We start from the raw sequence: 15,887 nt of genomic DNA, 5'->3' as shown, positions 1-15,887 counted from the left end.
TTCCTTCCTCTATGTCCCTTATATTGGCTGCCAGCAGAAGGTGCTGCCCTTATTAAAGTTGGATCTTACCACTTCAAAAAATCTGGATTAGATCCATATCTTTCCACCTCAAAAGATCAGGATTAAAAGTGAGTTTTTCCACTTCAAATGATTTAATTAAGAAAGAAAATCCCTCACAAGTGTACCCAGCCACTTGAATTTTATTTAATTCCAGATGTAATCAAGCTGAAAATCAAGAATAGTCATCACCGTGTTTCTATATGTGTTTTATAGATAAGGAGACCCTTTTCTAAGACTTGAAAATAGTCATCAAATTCATTTTAAACTCATGCTTGAATCCAGGATCACATGTTTGTGGGTGAGCACAAAATGTGATGTTGCACATGTTCAAGCCTGTTGTTCTTACCTGTTTAAGATCAGAATGCCCAGGAGAAAGTATCCAGTTTTATGGCAACTATCAATTTCCTTCTTTGAACCATCCCTTACCTATAATTAGTTATAATTAGTTATTGGAATTGTGGCTTATTGTAAGAAAAGTGCCATCTTGCTCTTCACAGAAATAATTCTACTTGATTGAGGATTACCTGGATATGTTTTCAATAGAAAATAATTTTACCATAATTCTGAATAGGAATAATTGGAAGTATTTCCATATAACTCAAAATTAGCCAGTTAAGTATCATCAGCTATTGGCTAGTCATGTTTTGATATTGGAAACGGTGGTGTGCACAGAAATCTTTAACAGTGCATTCAAAGAGCTATGATAGAAAAAATCCATTCCTCACACTCACTATGTTTGTTGTATTTAAGGCAGAGATGGAATGTAATTGTTAATTCATTTGCTAGGATATCACATACTACTCCATATGGATGTGGACACGAATGTGGCTATGATCAACACAGCAGGATGACTAAAAAGTCTTAGTTTCTTAATCTAAGGATATATCACATGAAGAAAAACCAACGAACTTTACACTCAAGAATGCAATTTTTTTACATGGAGATATTTAGATGATTTTCAGTGGTTTTTAAATTTTCAGTTCATTGTTTTGCCACCAACATATTCAGAAACAAAAACACATAGAAAAGAGGTTAATGCACCAAGAGATACCTATCTGGTTCATTAAGATGCCCTGGTGTCTTAGAAGGGGATGGCTAGACAAATATTCAACTGTATATGCTGTCGAGATGTTTTTAGCAAAAGCCAAGTATATCATGTCATTTGTGTTACACAATCATAGGTAAGAAGCAGGAGATATGTGTCCTTGTACAGCCACAGACTATTCAACTTTGCTTAAGCCTTTTCTTACAGTTCTAGTGTGTCAAACTCCTAATATCTACAAGATGGTAAATATTCAAACTCTGAAAAACTAATCATTTTCCTATCAGCTGTTGAAGGAGACTTTGGATGTTATGTCTACATGTGTCCTCAAGATAAATAACTATGGAACTTCAAATGTAATAAGTAGGAGAAGAGTATCATTTGTTATCTTTATCTATATACAATAGATACCATTTTTTCAAAGATTCATCCCATAGTAATTAAATTAATAAAATATTACTAGGATTTGTAGCACCATTCACCATTTTAAGGACTTCTGAGCATATTGCGATCCTAGGACACTGTACTCATGTATGTTGAGACCTGTAATTAGTAACCTGAATGTTAGTTATGAAATACATAACGTATGTAGATGAACAAAGAGGAACCTCTGAGCACCACAGTCTACAAGGTTGTCACTACACTGCCATCCTCTTTCCTCTTGAAAATTCATACAACTTGAATCTGTGACTCAGCTCTAAGGGAATGATACAATGATAACCCTTAAAGTCACTCAGTGACCTTCCAACAGCACTAATGTCTCTGGTCTCTGGAGACAAGGAGATTATTATTATCTATCAAGAGTTTGCATATTCATACATTAATCTCTGGGAAGTTTGAAAAATCTCCAGTTACTTTTCCCTGTTAGGCTTTTTCCTCCCTCACACATTTTCTTTCTCTTTGCATTATTCTCTCTTACAATTACTGAAGACTTAGTCTGTGTCCAGGATTTTGTTATGTTTTGAACAGATGAGGATGAATGAGACATGGCTTTGTATAGGGTAATTTGCTCTCAGGACAGATTGAAATAGTAAGCGTGGTAATGAAATCGGGACAAAAGACAAAATTAATTGCTGTAAGAAAGTTCCCAGCAAAAGTGCATGAGATAAAAAGGAAGAAAGTAATTAGTCCTACCTGGGAAGTCTTGCCTGCTGATGAAACATCAGAGCAGACTCTGAAAAGATTAATGGACTTTAAGAGGTACAGTAAAAAAAAAAAAAGAATAGATGGGGCTGCATTATCCACACACGTTTGTAAATACACTAAAATATGTGCCAGTTCTGAAGAAAGGACGAAGCCTGCGTCTCGGAGGCATATAATGTGAAGAGATTCTCACTGAGACATGATTAGGGACAAAGCATTTGGAAAATTTTGACTATAATTGTTTTTTTTTACTTTATAAAAAAATTAATGAAGCACATTTATACCTTGAAATGTCCTACTTGGCTAACTTTAAGTATTTATTTATGCCAATTATCGCCACTGAATTAATAGTCAAATTTTGATTCTCATATATGTATGTTTATATTTGTAAAATGCAAACAATAATGTGTGAATTTATATATTGATTTATATAAATGCAAAACATGTATTTCCTTACATATGGACATGTTTTTAACATTTCAGGGGAAGTATTAGATTTTAACTTCTCATAATAACAATTTGAAAATTTAAATATTCAATATATGTTGTAAGTAGGTTTAAAGGAATTTGTGTTTTCCTCTCAAGGTCATATGACTTATAATTTTTTCAAAACAAATTTTCTAATACCTGAGTCCATTCTCTAAAATATGAGGTTGCTGTCTGTAAGTAGAAAAGTCTACAAATGGTCAACTCACACTCTCCCATTAAATCTCTAAAATTCTTATAAAGAACCTATAGTATATATGCTCTCTGAAAAGAGGTTATGTTGTATTGGTTGTGGACTAACACAATAAAATAAACTCTCTATGCAGTTGTTACATGCCTATTTAAAATATATTTTAACCCATAGTTGTAATCTATAGATGCACATCTTTGCCAGTGTATATAGACACTAATAAGATCTACACTAATATATTTACCTTCCTATTTTATCTACATACTGTCTGTCCATCTATTTATGTGTCTATGTACCTATTATCTATTTATGTATCATCTATATGCCTATCCATTTATCTGTATGCTATTGCATAAAAAGGAAAAGAAATACAACTTTCTTTGATGTGGGATTCCCCTCTGTATGCTGTGAATACCATTGGTTAATAAAGAAACTGTCTTTTGCTTGTGATAGGATAGAACAGAGCAAGGTGGGGAAAACTAAAATGAATGCTGGGAAAAAGGAGGTAGAGTTGAGAGAAGCCATGGAGCCTCTGCCAGAGACAGACACAGTGAAGCCTTGCCTGTATGCCACAAAACTAACTAGCAATACACTTAAGTAATTGACCAAGCAGTGATTTAAATAATATAGTTTTTGTGTGGTTATTTTGGGTCTGAGCTGCCAGGCAGCCGGGAAACAAACTAACAGCCTCCCTACTACACAGATTGATTCATTTTCTAAGGTATTTGCCTAAATCCCCTTCATTCTTCATGAAATCTTTGTGCAACTTTAGCATTTTCATCAAACCAGTTTTGAGCAATATGTAGGCAAGGATGATGCATAACCCCTCATCTGAATTTGGCCTTCATGACTGGCAGCATGTAGTGCCAATCACATACTCAGCAAGAAGAAACAATATTGTCCAGGGTCTTCTGCAAGATCTTAATCCTCACTACTCTGTGCCTCTTAACCTTATAAGTGAAAGACCCTGTCTCACAGACAGTGAGGTAATAATTGCACTTTGAATCAGCAAGGGCTTCTGGGGATAACAAAGGTAGGGGTTTCATAACTGGGATAATGTGTTCAACAAGACTCATTCAGAAGAGGAGTCTAGCGCAGCATTTTATATCCACTGCAATCTTTGTGCAGCACAATCTGGAAGACCCAAGAGGAGTGAATTACAGTAATCAGGCTTCAATATGACAAAAGACTTAATCAGCATCTCCTTGCCTTTCTCATGAAGCCTCTCAATCTGGTGAGATCACGGAAATTATAATAAGAAGTTTTCGAGATGGATACAAAATGCTTCTCAAATGATAACGTTAAAGACAATGGAAATGGGGAAAATCACATACAAGTTTTACATTTCTGAGTTGCCTGAAACAGGATTCTAATCAGAAGCACTCCCTCGATGGTTAGACAGAAGGAGCAGCTGTTTAGCATTAGAGAGAATTTGGGCCAGTCTAAGATTCTTTCTTCTGAAATTTTGCACTAGGGAAATCTCTGTTTGATTGAATAAAGTAAAGGTAAAACCACGTCTTTTAAATACCAGGGAAACAGGCACATGGGTCTATTCATAGCAAGGAGATCAGTGTAGATTGCAGAGGAAGACACCCCTCTTTCACTTTATCCCTCTGCCATGGTTTTCTCAAATCCCTTACCATCCCTACCTCAACTCCCCAGTGCCAGTTCCAAGCATTCATGAATTAATTCATGGAAAATAAATGTTCTCATTAATTATCTGATTAGATTAGATTTTTAAAATGGAGTTCTAGGGAATTTCTATTAAAATATATTAGTTTCAGCCTCTACTGTGATCCTAAGAAGTGAATGTTACAGATTGGAGTAGAACTCATATATTACGTTGATTTCTATCATCTTGATACAAGACAGAAACAACTCGAAGGGAAGAATCACTAATTTTGGTACATGTTTCAGAAGGTTCAATACATGACTTCTTGGCTATATATAATTGTGCAGGGCATCATGAATGGTGTAGTAGTTTGAATGTATTTGGCCCCATTAACCTAATATTCTCATGGGGAATGGCAATTTTAGGAGGTGTGGCCTTGTTGGAGTAGCAATGTCCTTGTTGGAGGAAGTGTGTTATGTGGGGGTGGGTTCTGAGGCTTCATATATTCAGCATCATGCCCAGTGAGTCAGTTGAATTCTTGTTGCCTGCAAGATGTAGCAGTCTTAGCTCCAGCACCACCCCTCCTTGCATGGTGCCAAGTTCCCAGCCACGATGTATTAAACCTTCGAAACTGTAAGTAAGCCCCTGCAATTAAATATTTTCTTTATAAAAATTGCCATGGTTATGATGTCTCTTCATCACAATAAAAACCCGAACTAAGACAAATTACATGAGGCAAGAAACATGAGTAGAAGGAAGATGTTCTGACGGTGAACAAAATGCAGAGAAAGAGAAAGGTTTTTAGAAAAGGTATATAACCTTCAATAGAACACTCAATAATCGACACTCCCCCACCTAGTCACTAACTGTTAGAGCTTCTACCACATCACAAAATGGTACCACCACTTGATATTTTATCCTCTAAACTGTAAGTACCAAGTTGTTTGCCTCAGGAACAATGCAATTATGCTTGACTTTTCTCAAACACATAAAATGTTAGGGCTCTTCATTTTTCAAAGAAAACACTTAATTGTGGGGATGTTGTGGGATCTAAACAAGGTTACATAATTGTAGAAGAGGACCATCTAAACTTTAGAGGTAATACTAATGTGTAAATTTATAAAATTTAGGAATCAAAGTGTAATAAATAATTGTGTTGACTCAAAGTTCTTCTGGAATATTTATGGTTTGAAAAACTACTTGGTTTTCTTTATTAGAAATTATTCCTCAAACACATCATGACAAGACAAGCAGAGGAGAAATTATTGATGATAAATAAGAGTCAGTATGAAGTGTAGAGGCTGTTGTGGAGGGGAAGGGGCAGAGAGACTGGACAAGCGCATAATAAAGTATTATATGTGTAGGAAAGCATCATAATAAAACCCATTATCTTAAATGGCAAGTTAAAAAAAAAGAAAACCTCACATCAAGGGACTTAACTAGACAGTATAGAATAAAGTATTTCACACAGGATGAGAGAGGCAGGGAGGGGAGCAGAGAAAAATGTAACGCTCAATAAAAATTAATAAAAAAGAAAACATATTTTGTCAGATAATATTTTGAAAAAATATATTCCCTAATTTGCTACAAAGTTGCAAAGGAGTGTTAAGTACACATGACCTCTTGAACATGCAGCTGAGCATGGCAAACAAGTGACTATCCACACATAAGAACATGTACAAACACAGGGTAATATGATAATAAAAGGGATGTGTGCTTCATATCTTGAGCAATACCGAGTTCTTAAAAATCAAGACTACCAAAAGGTCGTTTTGGTTTATGCTGTGTGATATAAAGGTGCTAAGAAGCTCCTATTCCCTTTATTAAAATCAAAACTGGAGACTGACAAGCACGACTAGTTAAGTGAAGATTTTTGTCTCTTTCAGTGTCCAACTTTTTGAACTACAAATCTGAGAAGAAAAACAGCCTGTTCCAATTACTCATTTTCTGCTCTAACTTAGAGGATATAAAGGACTAACCAATATATTTTCATTAAAAAAAAATCCTCTGGTTCATAAACACCAACAGCTGCTGAACTGGGTGTAAAAATATGAGTCAAAGCTGAAGAGACATTCAATGCAATTTCAGTCTTCTATTTTAAGAGTTTTCAAAGTCTTACGATGTTGTGGAAGTGAAATGACCTGTCTTTTGAATAGAAATAAAAAATCTCAAGTAACATGTCTAGCTAGGACACAACACAAAGAAAAAAATGGGTAGATGAAAGGCACTAGCAGTTTCAACTACACTGCCTTTATAGCCACAGGGTTGCTGCATAGAAAGTTCTAGAAATTCTGCCTTGGATTTCGTAATGAATTGCTGCTAGTACTGAGGTTAAGATTAGAGGCAGTAGGCTCTGGCAAACTGTTCATTATACAGTTTGAACTGAAGCCAATTACTTGTGTTGTGTGTCCTGAAGAAACCTTGGAGGGAATCCCCACTTGCTTTATCAATCAGAAAAGTTACTCCCAACCTCTTAGAAGAGAAGATAAAGAGCAAAGTCGTTAGACAGAAAACTTTCCAATTTGGTATTATTGAATTACTCACTTAAGGTAGTGGTTTTATTTTGTTGCTAGGCTTGTACACACTCTGTTTTTCAGTGATCCAGCCTTGGGACTACAAAGAAAATACTTCTGAGCTATCACTACCTGGGAAACAACAATGCTAGCAATGAGTTTAGCCCTTGGATTAGAATGTAATAACAGATCAACTTTATTTTATACTCCTGACACGAATGGGTAATTAGGAAAAACTTAACACAAGGGCTCACGACAAAAGATGATTTGGTTAATGATTACCACAAGTGAAGCATCCAGAACTGGCAACAGAAGTGCCATCAACAACCTTATCCTTCAAGGAGTAAGACAGACAATGAGATATTAGACAGAGATTTGCTACAGCAATAAGTATAAATTAAAAAAAAAGAAAGAGTGTCCATGTATGTGATGAAGGTTCTTAAGCAGTCTGGAAACTCACCCTTATTCACTCTTACCACCTTCTAAAATGATCTGAAATGGTGAAATATTGCAGAAACTCAGAAAGTAATAGGTTTTCTTGAGCAAAGCATTAATGTCATTCTTCATTGTTGAGAGTCAGCACAGAGTGTACATAATAGAACTGGGGAACAGCTGGAAAATACTTAGAACTCTACCATCAAGACAAGGGCTAACTACAGTAAGGTTGGGCAAAGAGAAGAAAAGGTTGGACAAATGTTGGGGAGGGAAGAATTTGGAACACACCAGAGCATTTCCAAAACTTTGATGTATGTATCTTAGTTGTCTTAGAATTCCTACTATAGAAACTTACTATTATCACCACTTGACAAGGTAAAATAGTGAATTCTGTGTGTTTCAAAACTATTTTCCATAGGCAGAAACTTAGGAAGATTGTTGATAAGATAAGAAGATGGGTATACTTTTCTTCAATTAAGGAAAATATTCTCAGGGACAATCAATATAGATTAACTTTAGGGACTATGAAAGCTAGGTATCATTGTTGGAGGCAAACAGAATTCTATAATTGATACAGACCTATGGCACTGCTACATGGCGACACACAGATTAATAGAAATGGGTTAAATTATTATGTAAGAGTTAGCCAAAAAGAAGCTAGAGCTTTGAGCCTAGCAGCAGTTTAATTAATACAGTTTCTGTGTTATTATTTTGGGGATGAACAGTCAGGAACCAACAAGCAGCCTCCTTCAAACAACAGATGTGTGATCTCTGAGTTGTATACATCATGATCGAATATTGTAATAAATGATTTTATTTGAAATATATAATTATTAAATGGCAAATATTTGTAAACAAACAATGTAATTCAACGAACTACTGACTGTATGGGTAGCCTTGATACAAAAGTGCTGTCAATGAATAATGACATGCAAAGAACTCACTGCCTATCCCAGTATGTTTAGTGCTTGGATGAGTCCTATTTCTCTTGATACTTTCACACCTCTCATGCTACCCAAGTTATTCAAAGATCCAAACTCTTTGGAAATCCTTCACAGACGGCCAGTTTTAATTAAAACTGTGAGTTCTAAAAGAAATTTGTAAGTGTGGTTTTAGAATCGATAAACAGTAAGGGTGTTGGATTAGAAATGAGGGTAGGAGTTATCTATATTCATGAAGGTATGGAATTGAAAGAGAGAGTGGGATCATCAACATTTATTATGTTTGGGGTCTGGAAATGAGGGATGGAGCTGACCTATATAATGGTGGTATGGTGCTAGCGATGATTTTAAAGTTTGGACAGATATTTCTTTTTAAGTTACAACCTCATTTTAATATGCAACCGCTCAATAGGACTATATAATTGTGAGAACTTAAATGAAGAAAGGATTCCTTTGATGCATACTTAGTGAAAGGATAAGAACCAGGAAAGCATAGCACTGAGCGGGGGACAGAGCTCAGTAGTAGTACTTGACTAGAAATCATGAGATCTTGGGTGTGCCTATCAGTGAAAAAGAGAAAACAGCCAAAAAGTAGAAGGAGAAGGAGGAAAAGAAGAACATGCAGGTGGATAAGAAGAAGGAAAAGGAAAAAGATAAAGCACCAAAAGATGTAGGTTGCAAGGTCATAACAAAATTACTGGGTGCTGGAAAGGTGAGGGAATTAGATAGCTTGGATATGTGTCACCATGAGACTGTTTAACAAACTTGTGGTAAACTTGTGACCCATGTGTGCCTGTAAGGACCAGAGGGATTAGAAACAATGTACTGCAAAAGAAATGGCATTCATTTTATAAAATATTAAAATGTGAGAAAAATGGTAGTATTGCATTTGCATTTGTGATTGCATGTTTCCAAGGACATACACATATAAATACTAAACACATGATGAACTTGACATTCGATTAGAATCTGGGCAATATTTATCAATGAAAAAAGGCATGTGAGTAGATAGAGAACTATGTAAAAAGCTTTCAGAATAACTTCAAAGATATATAATCAGATTTGTACATCTAACAACATACTAAAATAGTAATTTTACTGTATCTACCTTATTAGGCATATCTAATTAAACTTTAAAAACATATCAGAAAAAACTACACAAAGAGCATAGCAGTGATGTGGTTCTCCTTGCATTCACTTTTCTGTATCTTACTAGTTTTCTAACACGGTTATCATTTTTATAGTAGAGAAAATTTTACAATTAAATTGCCAAATGTAAGTGTATGTGAATAACACTATCTTAGGATTTCAGCATCTGTCTGTTTTACTTCTGATTGGTGTTCTATTTGTCTGAGTTGATTATACTAATTCATTTATTTTGTTCACCTTCTTAATGTATCTGTGAGCCAAAGAATAATTTATCTTTGACCTTAGAGCCTCCAAGCTGTTTGTTGATTTACTCATCTTCTAAGGGAATTGGGGTGTGTGATAAATTGCAGCATTGTTTCACTTGCAGGGTTTTCCTGCTAAGATGAGTCTAGGCTGTGATTTATACTTTAATTTGGTAGGCAGTTTGTTTTCTAAAGTATATCTTTACAAATTCTCATAAAGCCTTACAATAGGTGCTTTTGCAGGTTATCTATAAATGCCTATGACCTCATTAAGACTCAACATTAATATTACAGACATATACCAGTTAAATATCAGCCGAAAACAAAATTTTCTCGAGCCTGCTCTTGATGCATTCATATGTGTGTCTGTGTATCTGTGTGTGTGTGAGACATACTCATCGCTTCATGAATGGTCTACTGAAGTTCATTTTTCCATTTGCTTCCCTCAGCTATTATAAAAACTGCCCTTCCGAACATGGACCGAGAAGCCAAGGAGGAGTATCTGGTCGTAATTCAAGCCAAAGATATGGGAGGACACTCTGGAGGTCTGTCTGGAACCACAACACTTACAGTGACCCTTACTGACGTTAATGACAATCCTCCAAAATTTGCACAGAGTAAGTGATTTCCTGCACTAGTCACGAATCAGGCTGACTTCTAGTAAAATTTTCCTCAGCATTACAACCCAATAAGAGTTATAGACTGCTTATTTGAAAAGCATGTCAAGACACACATTTATCTCCATTTTTATAATTTAAAGGACATTGAGGAAAACCCCAAATATCACAGGTGCAGTAGATAATAAATCAGAAAGAACTTTAAGTTAATGATGAAAATTTGTCCCTGATATTGATCCATTATTTGTATCATTGTAGAAAAGAAATAAAGTCTGTAGTATGGAAACAAACCGTGCATTAAAATTGCTTCCAAATTCCTACCACCAGGAGAGACTTTAGGTTCCATTGTCTCCATTCTACTGAGGGTATGTTCATCTTTAGCAACCTCAACAGAATTCTAGGCAGCCACTGTTAGTGGTCCAGGCTGATGACCATTATTTAAATATATCATTATCCTTTCAAAAGAAACTTCCTATAAGAATTTATTCATTTAATATTATATGAAGGAATGCTTCAATAAATTTTTCCAAACATAACAGAAGGACTCTTGAATTGAGAAATGAAGGGAATTATATGGAATAGGAAGAAATCAATAAGACAATGAAAGGAGAGAAGATACCAGTACAAAAGAAAATCTGTGGTTACAAATACATATATCCACAATAGCATGTTTGCATATTTACATATATTTACTTTTAAACATTCTGACTGGGTGTAAAATTAGATAGATTTTTTTAAATATCTAGGTAGTTCAATTTAATGTGATGTCCTCTATTTGCAGCCATGCTGTCAATGAAAAGACATTCATTTTTTTAAGATTGAAAAATACACTGCATATGTAACATACTTACATAACTAATCTTACATCAATAGACATACCACTTATTTCTATTTTTGAGGCATTGTAACTAGTATTGCCCTCAATTTGTACATGTATATTCTCTTCTGAGTTAGAGATTGTGTATACACAGTAAATTATTGTTCCCCTAAATACATAAAATAAAAATCATAAAAAATTTGGTGCCATTGAAATTCAGGATACCAGGAGTTAAGTTTGTTGAAAGGCACTAAAAAATGAGGATACAGACATATGAGCTGTGATTGAATTAATATACCAAGATGAGTACCATGATGGTTAGTCTAAGATCATTAGAAAATCATTAAAATATCTTAACTAAACTGATTGAGTTTGTTAAAGAGAAATAATAAATAAATAATAAAAATAAATAAATAGGACTGTACCTTTATCATATTACACCCTTCAATTAGAAGTTTACAAACTTTCATTTGAATAATGATAGGAATTGTGCTATACAAAGATTGTAGAGGTGCAAGCAAAATAAAATATAGGGTCTGTAAGCCCTTAAATGTTAATTATGCAAGTCCAAGGATAGATTGCCTTATGATTTTTAAGAAGATAGCTTTTCACATTATTGATATTAGCATCTAAGGACCTAGTGGAACTTCTGCTGGCTTAGGAAACAACACATGAAAACTCATTTGTGGAAAGAAAGAGAGGAACTAAGGAAATGAGAGGAGAGAATGGAGGAGAAGGGAGAAGCTTTAAACATTTAATGAGTAATTGAGAATTTATTTATAAAACTTCCAAGCCAGAAAGGTCAGAGATATATTTTCATAGAGAATTGTACAACTTTTATCTGTCCCTCTGTGAATTATGATTCCTTTAAGAAGAATTATTGAAATAAGTGATCCTACCATTTACCCAGTCTTTCATTTTGCTTCCTGCTACCTCTGCAGTTCACTCAGTACTATGTAGTTCATCTTTTGCCAAAAGATAATTATTGCATTTTAGCAGTGATAGTTGAGTTTCTAAAGCATTCCTTTTTGTTGAAGTAATGATTATTAACTATTATTACCCTGATGAAGATGACAAGAACACACAGTACTGTTGTGGAATATCATTTAAAGTTGGCAAAGATGTGTTGCAGTTTTTCATGCATCATTTGTTTAACATTGAATGTAACGATGCAGTTTTAATTATGTAAAGGCATGTTGCATCTGTTTCAGCTTGCCTGCCTAAGGCACCTGATTGCTCTAGTAGAGAGCTAATTAGCCAATAGCTAAGCAAAAGAGGTATAAACAAGGCTGGCAGGCATAGAGAAGATAAAGGAGAACAGAAAAATTGAGAGGAGGAGAGACCTAGGGACACACCAGGGGCAAAAAGCCAGGCAGACATTAGTCAGCCAGACTTAGAGAAGCAGCAGTAGTAAGATATACAGAAGTAAGAAGGTAATAAGCCCAGAAGCAAAGGGTAGATAAAGAGAAACCGGTCAATTTAAGTTAAAAGAACTAGGCAGAAACAAGCCTAAGCTGGGACAGGGCATTCGTAAAAAGAATAATGAGTCTCTGTGCCATGATTTGGGAGCTGATTGGTATCCCTAAAGAAAAGACTGGTACACAGAATGGCAAACGGATAAAGGAATGTTCTATTTTCTTGACTTTTCAAGGCTCCTTGTTGTAGGATTGGCAGTAAGGCAAAATCCACTCACTGGATAATTTGTATAAGCACACCGAAGGGATAGTCTCCAAATTCACATTGAATAAAAACCATGAAAGAACTGGACAGCTTGTGTTAGACAGAATTATTTTCTTTGTCCACTTTATGGTAAAACTATTTGCAAAGTGGTTTTCTTCTTCAGACCCATAACATTATGATTCCAAGTGAGTTTTAATTTATCATTAAGGAAAGGAGTTCAAGGATCTTTACTCATCAAATGAACAAGTCTTAAATTCTACTGGATAATACAAACCATAGTTATTCAGGGATTCACCATTCACGTTTAAACTGTAATTAGGTAATGTTCTACAGATTTAACTTATCCTTTGGGCTTGTTGCTCGTTGAATGGTTGTTTTCCCCTGGTGATTGCATTAGGACTCAGTCTTTCTGATTGTCTGAGGTTCAGTTTGCCTGAATCAGGCCCTGAAAAAAGAACCTGAATCTAAGTAATCGAACTTTCTCAAGGAACAGCAGTGGGGAAGTAAGAAGAGGCATGTTAGAAAGCCAAAGGGGTGCACAATCCAAACACTTAGCACTGTGGATTCATGTACCTTTAAACTACTGAGAAGAGCCTGAACTATTGGAAACTTTTTTTTTAAAAAAAAAAAAAAGGCAATGACTCAAAGATATCCCTTCAGAAAAGAGTGGAGTCTAGCATTTCATAAACTAACTCCTGTGAGTCTCTGATGATGGCTCCCGTGAAACAAATCAGTGCTGGAATGGTTCTTTTTGCCTGACATGCAATGGATGAAATGGAATCTGATGGTAAGAAAAACCCCCGAGGCAAAGAAATGCAAGAACAGGTAGACAGATGTAGGGCAGGTGAACACTAATGTGTTAATGGCCAGGGAGAGTGGTCGAGTACCACCAGCTTCCGCTATACCAATGAACACGATTGCAACTAGCATCTCAACCAAGAAATTGGAGTAAAAATAGGACAAATGTCACTGATTAGATGTGCTTTACTGTCCCCATAGGAGAATGAAAACACACTGTAATTGTATTTTTGCCTAGGGAGTTTTGAAGGTAGGATTTTAGTCTTTAGAGCAATGAGGAACTTGGTGACAAGAGGAGTATTTCATGTATCTGGACAGCTTGCTGCAGGGCATGGCAGCAGTTTAGTAATTGGATTTTATCAAAAATGGTCTACAAGTTAGTAAATATAAAAGCAAGTTCAAAAGTGACTTTCAGCATGTTACACATTACAGCTCTCTGTATTGTATTAGCTTAGTATTTTATATGGGGCAGCAATGAATATCCCCACGGGCAGGCAATGTGATTACACAGAAAGTAAGAAAGAAAATTCACATAGACTAACTAATATTCTGACATGATTACTTTAAACAAATACTCGGCAAAAATAGGGTTGAAGAGTTAAGGTCTCTGTCTCTGAAGAGTGTTGAAGACGGTTCACTACTTCTTTCAAATACTTGTTTCACACTTGTTCAATGACTGCACATTCCATAGAAGAGGTATTCTGCCATGACTACCACCATCTTGGTAGCATTTCTATGGATATCCAGAAGATAGGAAATGTCCAATTAACTGTGCTAAATTAATCAGTGAGTGAACAGTATTGGTGTACTACCCAGTGTGTCTCTTCTTTTTAAAGGTTTGTATCACTTCTCAGTACCAGAAGATGTGGTTCTTGGCACTGCAATAGGAAGGGTGAAAGCTAATGACCAGGATATTGGTGAAAATGCACAATCATCCTATGACATCATTGATGGAGATGGAACAGCACTATTTGAAATCACTTCTGATGCCCAGGCCCAGGATGGTGTTATAAGACTAAGAAAGGTAAGCTAAAGAATATTTGCTTGGGGCTGGAGATATGGCTCAGTGGTTAAGAGCACTGTCTGCTCTTCCAGAGGACCCGGGTTCAATTCCCAGCACCCACATGGCAGCTCACAACTGTCTGAAAATGCAGTTCCACAAGATCTGACACCTTCACACCAATGCACATAAAAAAAAGTTAAATAAATAATTAAAAAAGAATATTTTCTTCATTTTTTAACTCTCTCCTAGTAACTGGACTTTTGAAATCTCTGAGAGCTGAGTAGACAGGCAGAACCCAGAGTCGGTAGGCACTTAAGTTTAAGCTGAAGGGTGGGATGAGAAAGTATGCGTAATAGCTCTATTCAATATCACCAGTCTCTTAGGACCACATCACATTTCAGCTGTCACTCCGGTAAACCAGTTACCAAAGGGAAACAGCCTCTTACTACTATGTCCACATTTACGATTTAGTGATTCTCCCCCGCCCCCACAACTTTGAGGCAAAAAAAAAAAAAATCACTTAGTCTTTATGTAGCGCACTGAAGTCAAGTAACCCTTAACCAATTGAGAACAAAATGAATAAACAGTTAGTACTGACTGATGAAACTACTCCAGGAAACTATCACCTGCAGTTTTAATGGATTCTCAGTGGGAACATGTCTCAGCTGTGCTCCAGATGCAATAAGTTCAATAGATTTTAGGCTTTCCCAGTGTAACTCTCATATTTTTGCTCCCCCATTCCTTGATTTGTCCCTCCCAAATGTGTTGACATTTCCCCCAAGTCCTCACGGAAAACTCTTGCTTTTAAAGAAGCTCTTGGTCATGAACAAATACAAATGCTTTACACAAAACATGTAAAAAAGAGCCTATGAGGTATGGGTACAAAGTTTTACTTGTGTAAAGGGAGATCCATTGTGATGGAAGACATGGAACTTTCTTCAGTATTCATCTTCACATCTTTGTTGGCCCCAATGTTTCAAATAGATTTTCTAATTTATGAATAAGAATTATGTAATGGGACACACTCTCAGAACCAATAATTTTTTCTTTGTTGCCTTTATAAGAATTAAAATTCACAACACTAAGCCTGCTATGCAATTCTATTGTATGACATGAAGATAATTTTCTACTGGAAATGTAGCTAAGTGGCGGTATGCTT

At 35.7% G+C, this 15,887-nt stretch overlaps 1 protein-coding gene across 3 annotated transcripts in view; it reads left to right on the top strand.

The window, feature by feature from the left end:
• Positions 1–15,887, top strand: part of Cdh8 (cadherin 8) — a 375,044-nt gene that overhangs the window by 211,951 nt on the left and 147,206 nt on the right. For all 3 annotated transcript variants that reach the window (XM_048431500.3, XM_048431489.3, XM_048431497.3), the window contains exons 5-6: positions 10,263–10,430; positions 14,562–14,749. In XM_048431500.3, coding sequence (XP_048287457.1) covers positions 10,263–10,430; positions 14,562–14,749 — 356 coding nt within the window. The remainder of the gene's footprint in view (positions 1–10,262; positions 10,431–14,561; positions 14,750–15,887) is intronic.

The sequence above is a fragment of the Myodes glareolus genome, chromosome 22 (assembly GCF_982192425.1).
Source record: "Myodes glareolus chromosome 22, mMyoGla1.1, whole genome shotgun sequence".
Lineage (NCBI taxonomy): Eukaryota > Metazoa > Chordata > Mammalia > Rodentia > Cricetidae > Myodes > Myodes glareolus.
Note: the sequence above shows the minus strand (reverse complement) of the source record. Positions and strands in the feature narration are given on the sequence as shown.